General features: G+C 44.2%; 1 protein-coding gene across 3 annotated transcripts in view; it reads left to right on the forward strand.

Moving 5' to 3' along the window:
- The first annotated feature begins 270 nt into the window (after window positions 1-270).
- PROSER2 (proline and serine rich 2) overlaps window positions 271-15082 on the forward strand; it is a 32967-nt gene continuing 18155 nt past the window's right edge. The window contains exons 1-3 of one of the 3 annotated variants that reach the window (XM_042859457.2): window positions 807-940; window positions 2664-2722; window positions 13913-14140. In XM_042859457.2, coding sequence (XP_042715391.2) covers window positions 14006-14140 — 135 coding nt within the window. In that variant the 5' untranslated portion in view covers window positions 807-940; window positions 2664-2722; window positions 13913-14005. Of the gene's footprint in view, window positions 411-753; window positions 941-2663; window positions 2723-13912; window positions 14141-15082 lie in introns of those variants that run through there. The other 2 variants (XM_065552369.1, XM_005305034.5) reach the window with 2 other exon arrangements.

A 15082-nucleotide genomic window follows, 5' to 3' on the forward strand; every position in this document is an offset into this window, starting at 1 on the left:
CTTCCTCCCCACCCCCGTTTATGTATTTGTTTGGGATGTTTTAACAGGTTTACAAATCTCTGCCAGGTCAGTATCAGAAACAAAACCAGCTGTGCAACAGAGCGCTTGTGTTTAAAGAGACATTACACCACAAGCCAGTCATCGGGGCTCTCTGCTTACCAGGGTGTTACTGTATTGCGGAGTGAGCATTGCTGCAATACCGATCCTATTCTTCACCTCAGTGGTTCTCAACCAGGGGTACGCGAACCCTGGGGGTACTCAGAGGTCTTCCAGGGGGTACATCAACTCATCTAGTGATTTGCCTAGTTTTATAACAGGCTACAAAAAACCCACTAGCGAAGTCAGTACAAACTAAAATTTCATACAGACAACGACTGGTTTATCCTGCTCTAACTACTACACACGGAAATGTAAGTACAATCTTTATATTCCACATGATTTATATGATAATGATATGGTTAAAATGAGAAAGTCAGCAATTGTTCAGTGCTGCTGGGACACACACTTTCCTATTTTTACCTCAGCTTGTGTAACAAGTCGTTTTTAAGTGAGGTGAAACGTGGGGGTAGGGAAGACAAATCAGATGCCTCAAAGGGGTAAATTAGTCTGGAAAGGTGGAGAGCCACTGCCCAGCGCGCCTGGGAAAGGCTTGGCCACACGAATACCTGGGGAGCGAAGGGGAAGGGGGAGGACTCCACCCCAGCCGGCCTGCCCCAGAGCCCGGCCCGGGCAGAGAACTGTCCCTTTAACGCCAGCTGGGGCGGAGGGGGGCGTGGGCCGGGCCAGTGCGCATGAGTTCCGTGGCTGGCTGCTGGGCTGGGTGTGGGTGTCCCTGCCCGAGCGGGAGTCACGGCAGCTGGGAGGGCTCCCCAACCAGCGCGGGGCACCTGCACCTGCTCGGCTCCCGGCGCTGGCGGACGGAGCGGGCTGGGCCGGCCAGGTGAGTGCGGGCGCTGGCCGGGGCAGGAGCGTGGCCGGGCTGCGGGGAGGGACGGGCTCTCTCGTATCCCAGCGGGACAGAGCGGCTGGGGGGCCCCGGCGCTGGCAGGTCCCAGCTGGGTGCTCGGCGCTGTCTGTAGCTAGCAAGACGGGATAGTGAGCGGCTCTGCTCTGGGGCTCCCGCAGGGCTGTGCGCATAAAGGTCCCCGTGTGTCCATCAGCCTCCCTGTGTCCCTATCTCGCCACCCCTCCGATCTCATCCCGAATCTCAGCTGAAAACCTCCCTCCCTTTCCTCTGAATCTGCTTCCTCTTCCCCCACCGCCTCCTCGCTTGGGCGTTAAGGTGTCGCTGACCCAGGTGCTTTGGGAGCCCGTGGAGGTAAGAGGTGGTATCAAGTGGCTTCGTTATACCCAACACTGACTAACGCCCCGGCCAGGGGGCGATGTGCCTCCTCCCGTGTGTAGAACTGCAGAGAATAGACTATGGCTTGTTGTGAGATTGACCCACTAACCTATATATAGGGGGGGGGGGGGTCGAGAGCGCCTGTAGTTCTCCCCTGCCTTGGACATTCAGCGCGGAGAGCTTTGCCTTTGCTCCACCCCAGGCAGGTTTCATAGGAAACTAGCCCAAGTTTATTTAAGCACCACCTCTTAGGCTGTGACTCTCCAAAGCCAAGTGCCTGGCTACCCTTTGCAAACATTTTTTTCCCCCTCCTGTCTAGTAGGAGGCTCCGTTTATGATTTTGTTTCATTATCCCTAATGAGCTGGGGTGGGGGAATTAAGAAATGTAGCTATTAAAATGCAGCTACTATAGGAAGGAAGACCAGCTCAGGTGCTCTGTATTCTGCTTGCGTAATGATGTTTATAGAGCCCTTTTGTATCCAAAAATCCTGAGTGCTTCCCTGTCTCTCAAAGGCTGTGTTGAACAGCGTGCATGTTTTTTTTATTATTATAATTTTTTTTGGTATTGAAAAATTTCCCACCCAGGAGAGGCAGCATCACTGCAAGTGTTAGTATAGCTAAGTGGCGGTTGGGGTTTTAAATACGCTGTCTTCTGAACTTGCTCAAAACAGGTCTATGATTCAGTGCAATAGCGTTAGCCATAGGGGTGGAGGGCTGAGCGAGCCTAATGCAACAAGGCGAAGATACAAGTGAAGTGGGTGCTTGCCTACATGAGGAAAATGATGCAGGAAAGCTAAGTGGTATTCATGTATTCATCTCACTATTCTAAAGCTGTGTTGAGACTACTTTTTTCTCTTATCTGGATGTGGGGAAAACTTAACTGAGCCCTGGTCTACACTGCAAACTTCTGTCGGTATAACTACGGCACTCAGGGGTATGGAAAACCCATACCCCTGAGCCATGCCTAACTCCTGGTGTAGACAGTGCTTTGTCGACAGGAGGGCTTCTCCTGTGGATGTGGCTACTGCCTTTCGGGGAGGTGGAGTACCCATGCCGAAGAGAGAAGCTCTCATCAGCATAGGTAGTGTCTTCACTAAGTGGCGCAGTGGCACCGTAAGTGTAGACAAGCCCTGATGTATTGCCAGAAGCAATGCATGGCAGAGTTTAAAAAAAAAAAAAAGGTTAAATGACACTACATACTAGTGAAATAAATTTTTGGATGGTCAGGATTATAGTCTAATCCAGTGGCTGTTGGGGAGAGGCTGACCTAATCTCCTTGTTTTCCCCCCCACTTTTTTTTTTTTTTTAACCACTGAATCAGTGGCAAAATCTCAATTGACGTCCATGGGAGCAGAATCAGGCCCTAAGGGTCTATTACTGGTATGTGCCAAGTACCCCTTGATTTTAATGGGAGTCAGGATGGTTTGAGGGGGGAGTATCTTAATATCAGGAAGCTGAAAAGCCATTTATTTGTGGTTGGGTTTATGTTGTAGAAACCACAACTGCTGGTTTCTAACAAATATTTAAGAAGTCCATTGCAAACATGCAATTCTCTTTATATTATTTTTCATTTGTATCACACCTAGAGGCCAGAACTGAGATCAGGGCCCCACTGTGCTAGGTGCTGGACATATACTAACAACTTACAGTCTAAATAGATGAGACAGCTGAAAAGGGAAACTGAGGCAGAGAAAGGTGAAGTGACTTTCCCAAGATCAAATTCTTCACTTTCAGTTTTTTTGTGTGGTTTTTCTCCCCTCAATTGCAAAGCAATAGCAGTTAGGTACCAAAAATGCATAGCAGCTTTTTTTGTGCAAGGAAGGGAAACTGAAGGAAAGTTTTTTTTTTTTTTTTTTTTTTTTTTCCTTTTTCCCCAAACCCGCTTAAGAAAGAATAAGTCTTGGTCTTAAAAGCTTGTGTATTTTCTGGCTTAGGCTATTAAAAGGCATTATTTTAAGACTCTTGTACAGATCCCTGGCTAATGCAGCACTGCAGATGGGTGCTACTTTATAGACACAGCAATTTCTATATAGAATAGTCACTTCGCAAATCTTATTGTTATGTAAAATGGAACTATGTTAGTCAAAATGCTTGTGAAAATGTCTTTATTGCACACAGATGAATCTGAAATCAATACTAGGTTTAGATCACTGTTCAGTAATAGACAGAATAGATATTTCCAGATAAAAGAAGCAAGTGTCTAATTTGTATTCTTCACAACTAAGCGTACAGGGACAAAAATTTTAAATTAGGGTTGAGATGCTGTACAGACTAGCAGTACAAGTAACATTTAAGATTTGAGTGGGAGAGGGGGATTCTTTCTTTGTATCTCTGAATAGTCAGTTTCATTGTTCTCCCTGTATAGTCAGTGTGGTGTTTTTTTTTTCTGGTCTTGCTTGTGTGGGTGCTGCGGAGAAAAATATTAACCAGGAACGCAGGCAGTCTGGGGAACTGGGTGGGTGTAGTGATCTTGAAACTTTTTTTTTTTAAATGAACTATTTCAAGCTGACAGTGTCCCTCTAATGATGGGGAGCATGTGAATAAATGTCAATAGGAGGGAGCCTTAAGAAGCCAGCTGCAACATCACATTCTACCAAAACTATTCTGTTAACAGAATGTATTTAACAATTTGGAATTCTTGTTTACCACTGGCTTCAGCCATCCTCCCACCCAGGTAGGTTGTATTTTGCTTAGAAAATCGCTACGGTTAAGATTTTTGTCATGGCTATTTTTAGTAAGTCACAGATGGGTCACGGGCAATAAACAAAAATTCATTGAAGCCCATGAGCTGTCTGTGACTTTTACTAAAAATAGCCATGACAAAAATCTTAACTGTAGCGATTTTCTAAGCAAAATACAACCTACCTGGGTTTCTTAGTAAAAATAATGGTGGGGGAGGGACTGATGGGGGATAATTGAAGCCCGGGAGAGGGGGAAGGGGATGTTGAGAGCCCGAGCCCTGCTGCATGGAAGGAGGGGAGCCAGCATCAGCTGCCCTCAGGGGGTTGGGGCTCTGGGGTCTCCCTGCCTCCTCCGGGGGCTCAGGGCTCTGGAGACGGCCGCTGGGAGCTGCGGGGGTCCCCTGCCACTTGTAGTGGCAGAGAGCTCCTGCTCTGCCACCCTGGAGATGAAGCAGAAACTGTCACTGAGGTCTCTGTAAATCATGGAATCTGTGACATCTTCTCCTTAATAATCACTGTTGATCCTTATGGCAGAAAAGCTCATAAAACAGGAACAAATCCTTAACACAGCCTGTTGCCTCAGGCAGATGACCTTTTGCATGTCTCCTGCCATTTACCATAGCTCTTTCTGAGGCAAAGCACTCTGACTTTTTTGCGCGGCACATCTCTTTCTACACCCTCCCTGCCAAGTTGCAACATTCACAAGAGATCATAAACTCCGTTGCTAGACTGTGACCTAGCGATGCTGTAGTGGGCTGCATGGATATTGGGGCAAAAATTCTCATGCCTTCCTAAGTATGGTAGAAAACTATTCGCCTGTGATCTATACAGCAGTGGGATCAAAGTTATGGGACCCTGAACCCCCCATGATTTTACACTTGTGACAAGACAGAAGCCGGCTAATTAAAGAAAAACCTGTACCTTGAATTGTCTGTATTCTATGCAGTTCCAAAGCATAAGTGACTCTACTAAGCACCAAGTTATCAAGAGGAGAAATGCAAACTAATTTACTTTTAAAATCCTCTAAAATTCCCCTCCTGGAAGTTTGCATAAGAATGTTTAAAATCTTGGGAGATTTCAGTCCTATGGCATATTTAATACCTAATATAAAATAGGTCTAGACAGCCATTGGTGTTGTACTTAGTTCTTCCTTAACTAGTCACAGGCCATCAAATCTCAACCAGAGCTGGGCAGTGAGAGCCTTATCCTTATCCTCCTGTAAGAAGTTAATCTAAAGAAAAGTAACTACTTGTCACTGGCTGAGGTTTTATTTTTAGGTGGGGTGGGAAGGGATTTTATTTCTGCAAACACATGGGGGCCAATAGCACTAGTTAGAGATCTTTCTCTGGTTGTTTAGGGTTACCATACGTCCGGTTTTTCCCAGACATGTCCGGCTTTTTGGTAATCAAACCCCCGTCCGGGGGGAATTGCCAAAAAGCCGAACATGTCCGGGAAAAATACCGGCCGGGCACTTCCCCTCCCGGGCTCCAGCTGCTCTGCTCCAGCGGCGCAGGGTCCGGAGGCAAGGGGGCTGCCCGAAGCCGGAGCGCTACCGGCTTCACGGTTTGCCGGACAGCCCCCAGACTCTGCGCCCCCGGCTGGGCGCTTCCCCTCCCGGGCGCTAGCTGTGCTGGGGAAGCGCCGGCCGGGGGCGCAGAGTCTGGGGGCTGCCTGGCAAACCATGAAGTTGGTAGCGCTGGGGCAGCCCTTTTCGCATGGCTGGGAGGGAGGAGGGGGAGTTAGGGCTGGGACTTTGGGGAATGGGCGGAGTTGGGGTGGGGAAGGAGTGGAGTTGGGGTGGGGTGGGAAAGGGGCGGGGCCAGGGCCCTGTGGAGTGTCTTTTTTTTTTTTTTTAAACATGGTAACCCTATGGTTGTTTAACCTGGTATGTTGCATCTAGGCCTTCCCAATTGTTTTATTTGTCTTAAGGTAGATAAGTCGCTTTCTTTTGGCAGGATGTAGCTAAAACGTATTGATTCTGTAAGTTACAGCTGCAGTTACTCACAAGTGGTAAGGCAAAGACTCAAACCAACTCGCTTCTCAACATTGTTCTTATCAATTCTCTTGAACCTGCGCCTAATCTTAGATGCCGAGCACCCTTGACTCCTGCTGAAGTGAGGATTAAGTCTGTAACCAGACTTTTACCGCGTTCTGAACAACTCGCTTACCTGAGGGTCTTGGGGCGATATTTCCAAAACAGTAATCGCATGGAATGCAGTAAAGGTTTCTCATCTTGGCCGTGGTTTGGTTACCTTGCCTTAGAACTAGGCAGTTTAACAATCTCCTATTGTTTGGTGAATATTTTCAAAAGTGTGTTCTTTCAACAACAACAAAAATAGCCTGCTCTTGAAAATCCAGAAAGACCGGTTAAGAAATGAAGACCACATCGAGCTGGCTTTTTTTTTTTTATAAAGCATCATGAGACTGAGAGAGTAATTTGGTCAAAGATGTAACCTTAACCGTTAAACAAAGCAAGACAACAAAGTACTGTACACATTGAAGTTAACTCTTGTTTGGAGAGCCACGTTAGAGGCAATCACAAATTAACAGTTCCCATTTTTTTTTTTTTAATTAGGCTCCTTTCTCCATTTAATTTAGGCTCCGATTTCAGCAAAGCGCTAGAACACCTGCTTGAATTCCCTGTGAAGTCAATCGGATTCAAGCACATGCATTAAGTGCTTTGCTGAACTGTTGCTTCACTTGCCTGGCTGTTTTAGGGCCTTGTGTACACAGGATTAATTATTGTAGTGTTGTCAATGCCTGTGATTTATTTTTATGTTTTTATCACTAATCTCATGATGCTTGGTGTTTCTGAAGCCCAGCGTGGAGATTAATGTGATTATGTGAGAATCTCAGCTTTCATTTACAAAAATAAGAAGTTTCCAGCACTCGATTGCAGAGAAAAGCTTGAAAATGTGACCTGAATGCATCTTAATGGCTCAGAAACCAAAAACTTAATACAAAGAACCCATATTGTATTTTTTTAAATGTCATTAATTTGGGGGGCTGGGTTCTTGATTGGAATACTTGTGGTTGGTACTGCTGTTACGTATATTGCAGTAATACCCAGAATTCCCGGTCAGGATCAGAAGAGCCCCATTATTCTAGGTTCTTGTAGTAAGGGGTGACATGCTTCGTTGCTTCTGTACGCCAAGCTCATTGCACACACGAAAGGGTTCTTGCACCTCTCCACCCACACCCCCCACAAGCTTCCTGTGTGCCACCTTCCCATCACCCTGTATTTCTGGGATTCCCCAAAACTCCCCCCTGCCAAAGACTGTGTGGGACTACCCCCACCCCTAGTGTCCCTCAATCTCCCCCTGCCAGAGGTTCTCTGTGCACCCCATTCCTCCTTGCCCTTCATGCCAGGAGCTCTGTCTGTCTCCCTTTCTCCACTTTCCTCCACACCAGGTGCTGTGTGCATACCCCCTTCTGGTTCCATCCATTCTTCCTTCAGCCCCCACATCATTATGTCTCATCTGTCTGGGAGAGAAGCCATTCAAGAGATCAACATGTTAAACTCTATTGGGAGAATGAACATAGATGAGGTAAAGGTATTATGCTGGAAGGCATTAATGGATGCCATCAACCAGTTGTTTGATCTATAGACAATTGAAAGGATGGTAGAAGCTGTGGCTGTGCTAATTGGATGACGGGGGCTCTGTCTCCCATTTTCCCTTGTTTTATTATTTGATTGGGGGGAGGGGGGAAAGAATCAGTAGGTTCTGGTCACTAATGCCTAGAATGTTCCCTGTGATTTGAATTTTTTTTTAAATGACTCACTTCTTTGTTTATTTCCAAAGCATTATATTTATATATAGTACAGGGAGGGGGACAGTTCAGCAACATTCTGTTTTCTAAAAATTTTAATAACTTTCTGAGAATCATGACCATATTTTCTTCAATATATCATGCTGGTCATGTAAGTGAAATGGTGCTCTCTACATTTGGATGCTTTCCATTTTGGAAGGATCAATCTTGCTTATTAAGCTCTCAAACGAAATTGTTTTTGTGGTTTGCTACCTAGTACATCACTTAGCTCCCCTAGTATAAAAATTCTGTATCTTCTGGTTGCTAAACATGAAACAAAGTACAGTAATAATCTGAGCCCACAGGCTCTAAAAATTTGGCTTTCTAGACTGAAAGACAACTCCTTAATCTACAGCAATTTTCTATAGTCTCTCTGCAGAGTCTGTGCATCTTGGGAAGATTAAAACTGAACTCAGACTAAAATTATCAGTGTCAGTTACAAAATACTATTGATGAAATCCCCATCCACTAACCGAACATGGTTAGTTTCAGTTAAATGTAAGAATTGTGTGGCTTTCAAATAATCCTAAAGTGAAAACTAGAGCACTGTTATTGGGGACTCGGAATTTGCTCTTAGGAAAACTGTCAGTGTTTTCAGATGTACTTTTCTGCTGTCTGGCCTGAAGTGCAATATTTGGGCCACTGATGAGTGATGGGAACAGTCTACCACAATTGGTTCAAGTAAGGGCATTGCATTTAAACACCTGTAATGTGTCCATAATGAGTGTGTTGGGTAGACAAGAAATAAATCCTGTTGTGAACAGCTTCCATTTTTAATGCATTTTGAAGGTCAAGAAGAGCAGCTTCCTATTAACCTGCTGTTTGATCTCCCCTTAGGATTTATTTTATTTTGAGCCTGTCTGGTTACCTTGACAATCCTATTGGACTATACCATGGGGGGCGGAGGGGGGGGTTGTTTTGAAGCTCATTAGGAGGTTAGAGTAGAGGTGGCTAAAGTCATAAAATCTCTATCTCTTGCTGGTGATGGGGGAGTACCAAGACACAGAGACTTCTGCATTATTCAAGTCCAAGAAGGGAATTTGTCTGTAAATTATACTACTTGTATCACAGTAATGCTTGGAGGCCACGGTTGAGATCAGTCCCCATGGTGCTAGGCACTGTACAAACACATAGCAGGAGACAGTCCCTGCCCTGACAAGCATAAATTCTAAATAGACAGACCCACACCATGGGGGCCAGGTTGGGAGAAAGGCAGTGTTATCCTTCTTTTACAGATGGGGATATGAGGCCCAGAGAGACTAAATGACTTGTCCATGATCACACACTGTCTGTGGTAGAGCTGAGTGTTGAACGTAGGTCTCCTGAGTCCCAGTCTAGTGCCTCCACAATACCCGCCTGCACTGCCCTCTATCCTAGGCCAAAGCTATGTAGCACCAAATTTATCAATAAATTGCCATTTTGGATTATTGCTTTGCTAAAGACCTCTGTCTGAATTACATTTTCTGCTCTGTCAGGAACCTCTTCTAATTCCCTGGTTAGGCTCCCTGTGTGACTGGGCCATAATTCTGTTAGATTTGATCTTTTAGGCTAGGTTTAAGACACTTAAAAAATATATATACCCTCCTGCCCTGTCCACATCAGCAGTTAAATATATTAACTGATAAACCAGGCTCACAAGCTTTCCTCACATGAGCAAAATCTGTAGGGTAGCCAGGGCCTACAAGAGAGAGGAATAATAGCTACCATAACACATCTTGCCTGTTGTTGGGTAGGAGGGTGAGGATTTCTTCTTTTCCAAGGAACGATTAACTACTGAGCTCGATGAAGCCTTTCTGAGCCTGAAATGCAGGATGAATAATGTGGAGTTGGAGCAGCTTCACTTCCAACCTGCTGTTACAGAGTTCTTATTAGCATTGGATCTGGGTGTTCTTTTTCAGGTGCAAAGAATACCCCACTGAGGCTCAGTACAGGACCCCCTTGAGGTTTTGCAGTTGACTTCAGTGGGAGCAGGACAGGACTCTTGGGTCAAATAGTTCTCCCTCCTCCTCCTGGTTAGATTAGGTTGGTTTAAACTTTTGGAGGCTATCTTTGCTGAGATGCCCTGGTGATGTGAGACATGTAAATTCCTAGATAGACAACAAACTTGGTGACCTTTTGTCACCAGTGGGGCACCATTGTGAAAATTGGGGGGTGTATGTGTGAAAAGTTCAGCAAGAAGCTTTGGGGTTAGGATACCTGAAAGACACTGTTAACAGATGGAACAAATGTGGTGTTTTCAGTACATTCAACCCAAGACTCCTACATGAATGTTACAGGGAGATGTTCAAAGGCACAAATGGGAGGTAAGCATCCCACTTTCATGGAGTTGTGGTAAGAGTTGGGCATTTGTGCCTTTGACAACCTCCCTTACTTGTAAGCAGTGTCTTTAAAGACAATGGATTAAATCCTTGTCCTGTTGAAGTCAATGGGAGTTTCCCAATGGACTTCAGCAGCACCAGGCTTTTAACCCATTGTGTTACCTTTCACCAAATGCTACTGCCATGTGAACAGTCTAATGCTGTGTCCCAGTGCTTACTCTGAAGATGGAGCTGAGGAATCCAGGTAATGGGACAGGATGCATTCTTCCTTTATGCTGCTTGTTTGAATTTCACATCCTCCTGCCATTGCATAAGAACGGCCGTACTGGGTCAGACCAAAGGTCCATCTAGCCCAGTAGCCTGTCTACTGACCGTGGCCAATGCCAGGTGCCCCAGAGGGAGTGAACCTAACAGGTAATGATCAAGTGATCTCTCTCCTGCCATCCATTTCCACCCTCTGACAAACAGAGGCTAGGGACACCATTCCTTACCTATCCTGGCTAATAGCCATTAATGGACTTAACCTCCATGAATTTATCCAGTTCTCTTTTAAACGCTGTTATAGTCCTAACCTTCACAACCTCCTCAGGTAAGGAGTTCCACAAGTTGACTGTGCGCTGTGTGAAGAAGAACTTCCTTGTATTTGTTTTAAACCTGCTGCATATTAATTTCATTTGGTGACCCCTAGTTCTTGTATTATGGGAATAAGTAAATAACTTTTCCTTATCTACTTTCTCCACATCACTCATAAAATTATATACCTCTATCATATTCTCCCCCCCCCCCTTAGACTCCTGTTTTCCAAGCTGAAGAGTCCTAGCCTCTTTAATCTCTCCTCATATGGGACCCTCTCCAAACCCCTAATCATTTTAGTTGCCCTTCTCTGAACCTTTTCTAGTGCCAGTATATCTTTTTTTGAGATGAGGAGACCAAGTCTGTATGCAGTATTCAAGATGTGGGCATTGATTTATATAAGGGCAATAATATATTCTCCATCTTATTCTCTATCCCCTTTTTAATGATTCCTAACATCCTGTTTGCTTTTTTGACCACCTCTGCACACTGCATGGACATCTTCAGAGAACTATCCACAATGACTCCAAGATCTTTTTCCTGATTTGTTGTAGCTACATCGTATTGTATGTATAGCTGGGGTTATTTTTTCCAATGTGCATTACTTTACATTTATCTATTTAATTTCATTTGCCATTTTGTTGCCCAATCGCTTAGTTTTGTGAGATCTTTTTGAAGTTCTTCACAGTCTGCTTTGGTCTTAACTATTTTGAGCAGTTTAGTATCCTCTGCAAACTTTGCCACCTCACTGTTTACCCCTTTCTCCAGATCATTTATGAATAAGTTGAATAGGATTGGTCCTAGGACTGACCCTTGGGGAACACCACTAGTTACCTCTCTCCATTCTGAGACTTTACCATTAATTCCTACCCTTTGTTCCCTATCTTTTAACCAGTTCTCAATCCATGAAAGGACCTTCCCTTTTATCCCATGACAACTTAATTTACGTAAGAGCCTTTAGTGAGGGACCTTGTCAAAGGCTTTCTGGAAATCTAAGTACACTATGTCCACTGGATCCCCCTTGTCCACATGTTTGTTGACCCTTTCAAAGAACTCTAATAGATTAGTAAGACACGATTTGCCTTTAGAGAAACCATGTTGACTTTTGCCCAACAATTTATGTTCTTCTATGTGTCTGACAATTTTATTCTTTACTATTGTTTCGACTAATTTGCCCAGTACCAACGTTCCACTTATTGGTCTGTAATTGCCAGGATCACCTCTAGAGCCCTTTTAAATATATCTCTGGTGCCTGCAGAGGCAGAAATGAGAACACTGGCAGGTGCAGCAATATTAAAAACATGCCTGCCTTGTAACCTTTGGTCATAGTTTTCATAGTATACATGTATGAAACAGTAATTCTGGGCATGCACTTACATAGGTGTTGCTGTAATTGCAAGAGTAAGTAAGTATAGTAAGAGGTGGGCATAAGAAGAGGGCAGAAATAAGTGTTCATTCCTAAGGATAGGTGGCTTTTAAAAAGGTCTCCAAAGTAAATCGTAACTGTTAGATTTATTGTTGCTTACAAGAGCAGCTTTTTCCTATTTTTGCATAGTTCAGTGGGGTGGAAATCCACTGCTCTGTTTACTTTGGATTGTTTACTCCTAGGATTTTCTGGATTGCAGCCTAGCTACATTGTGTGGGAGTCTTCCCATAAGACACCCATTGGAGTGATAGCATAGCTAAGACAACATTCATACATACCTTTAGTATATCATAGCATTCTGCCAGGATGAAGTGATCAGGAGAATGGAATTGTTAGAATATTGATAGATGCTGTTGTACTGATGTGACATGCCAATCAGCTGGTTAAGAGGCAAAAAAAAAGTTAGTGGTTTCTGAGAGCCGGGGTGGGGTGAGAGGAGAAATAATCCAGTTGAACTGGAAATGCAAACTGGGCTCCCCACCTCCCACTTGTTTTGCCCCTAAGGAGTCAAACTATGAGACTGTAAGTTCTTCGGGTCCGGGACTGTCTCATTCTATGTTTGTACTGAGCCCGGCACAGTAGGACCCCTTTCTCAATGGTCCCCTGGGCTCTAACGTAACAAACGTGATAGTTGGTGGTACTAAATACCAGCCCATGACCCCAGTGTACTGAGGAATTGTATTTGTTACCACTCTACAGAATATTTAAATATTGCTTGTGACTGGGAAAGTCCTGGTGGGGGGGAAAAAAGACGATGCATCTGGAAAGTGTGTGGTGTTACTTCTCAGTACATCATCATGCTATTAGATATGTCTGGATGTTTGAGAGGAGATGGGCCGGTAGGGTGGGGAAGTGTCTCATGCTGTTAGTGAGCGCTGTCTCTAGAGGATGCTCTTATCTTCATGTTAATGTTTGGGACTGAAGAAAATATTGGGGCAGAGGGGTAAGGTTCCTTCAAAGCATTACAACTAGTTCTAATGCTTATCAGCCAGATACAGCGGAACTGAAACCTGCGATAGTTTGAAAGCTCTTGTGCGTCAGTAAATACTTGTGTATGGGGTTTTTATTCCAATAAGCCTGGTTTCTCCAAAGGAATAAACATCTTTCTGCATGACAGTGAATGAAATTAAGTTGGAGCCAGAGGTGCTTTAAGGTTTAAAGTGCAATTTCACTCTGAAACGGGACTATAAAAATGGTACCTGCTTACTCCACAGGTGGGTTCCTTGAATGTAATCAAGATTGGATCTGTTCACGTGAGTGACAAATGAGTCAGCCCTGCAGAGCTAAGAGATGGAACTGGATTTCATTCCTCTTATGCATCTTAATAAAAAAGAAAAATTGTTCCCATCAAACCCATTGGCAGTTCAGGGGTTGCATAGAGGTCACTGGAGGTGTAATAATTTGGCTTGCAGAATTTTATTACCCGTAGTAGTGATGTGTGATAATACTAATAATAGAAAACCCAGCCTGATTGTCCGATCCCAGTATGTAGTTATGTAATGTCCGCACTGATAAACGGAGCCCATCTGATCTGGAAGTTGCCAAGATGGACATGTAGCCCATGTGTTTTAAAGTCGCCTTTTAGATTAGAACTGCACTTGAAGATGTAGGTGGTTGATGGAAATACCCTGGTCTCCTGCAAAGTGATTACAAGATTTTTCCTGATTATAGACTTTGAGATCTTCACTGTTTACCCTCCCTGCCCGTTAAATAAATTAAAAATCAAACCTAAACTAACACCACTATTCTCTTCTACTTTCAGAGATGAACATGGTGAGCAGCCCCACATAAGGCATTGACCACTTTCTACGCTGCCTGACAAACCTGCTTTGGAACGATCTTTCTTTAGGGTGGGATGCCTAGACATTTGATGTTGGACTTTTCAGAAATGGCATCTGAAATCTCACCAAAGTGCAGACTTGAGAGCTTTGAAAGAAGTGGGAGCTTGGAGAGTCGAAGCAGCCACTCTAGGTGCAGGAATTTTACCTTGGTAAGTGCTTAATCTAGCTAAATTTATAGAATCATAGATTATAGGACTGGAAGGGACCTCGAGAGGTCATCGAGTCCAGTCCCCTGCCCGCATGGCAGGACCAAATACTGCCTAGACCATCCCTGATAGACATTTATCTAACCTACTCTTAAATATCTCCAGAGATGGAGATTCCACAACCTCCCTAGGCAATTTATTCCAGTGTTTAACCACCCTGACAGTTAGGAACTTTTTCCTAATGTCCAACCTAGACCTCCCTTGCTGCAGTTTAAACCCATTGCTTCTGGTTCTATCCTTAGAGGCTAAGGTGAACAAGTTTTCTCCCTCCTCCTTATGACACCCTTTTACATACCTGAAAACTGCTATCATGTCCCCTCTGTCTTCTCTTTTCCAAACTAAACAAACCTAATTCTTTCAGCCTTCCTTCATAGGTCATGTTCTCAAGACCTTTAATCATTCTTGTTGCTCTTCTCTGGACCCTTTCCAATTTCTCCACATCTTTTTTAAAATGCGGTGCCCAGAACTGGACACAATACTCCAGCTGAGGCCTAACCAGAGTAGAGCGGCAGAATGACTTCTCGTGTCTTGCTCACAACACACCTGTTAATACATCCCAGAATCATGTTTGCTTTTTTTTTTTTTTTTTGCAACAGCATCACACTGACTCATATTTAGCTTGTGGTCCACTATAACCCCTAGATCCCTTTCTGCCGTACTCCTTCCTAGACAGTCTCTTCCCATTCTGTATGTGTGAAACTGATTTTTCCTTCCTAAGTGGAGCACTTTGCATTTGTCTTTGTTAAACTTCATCCTGTTTAACTCAGACCATTTCTCCAATTTGTCCAGATCATTTTGAATTATGACCCTGTCCTCCAAAGCAGTTGCAATCCCTCCCAGTTTGGTATCATCCGCAAACTTAATAAGCGTACTTTCTATGCCAAT

This window comes from Chrysemys picta, chromosome 1 (genome assembly GCF_011386835.1).
Source record: "Chrysemys picta bellii isolate R12L10 chromosome 1, ASM1138683v2, whole genome shotgun sequence".
In the NCBI taxonomy this organism is placed as follows: domain Eukaryota; kingdom Metazoa; phylum Chordata; order Testudines; family Emydidae; genus Chrysemys; species Chrysemys picta.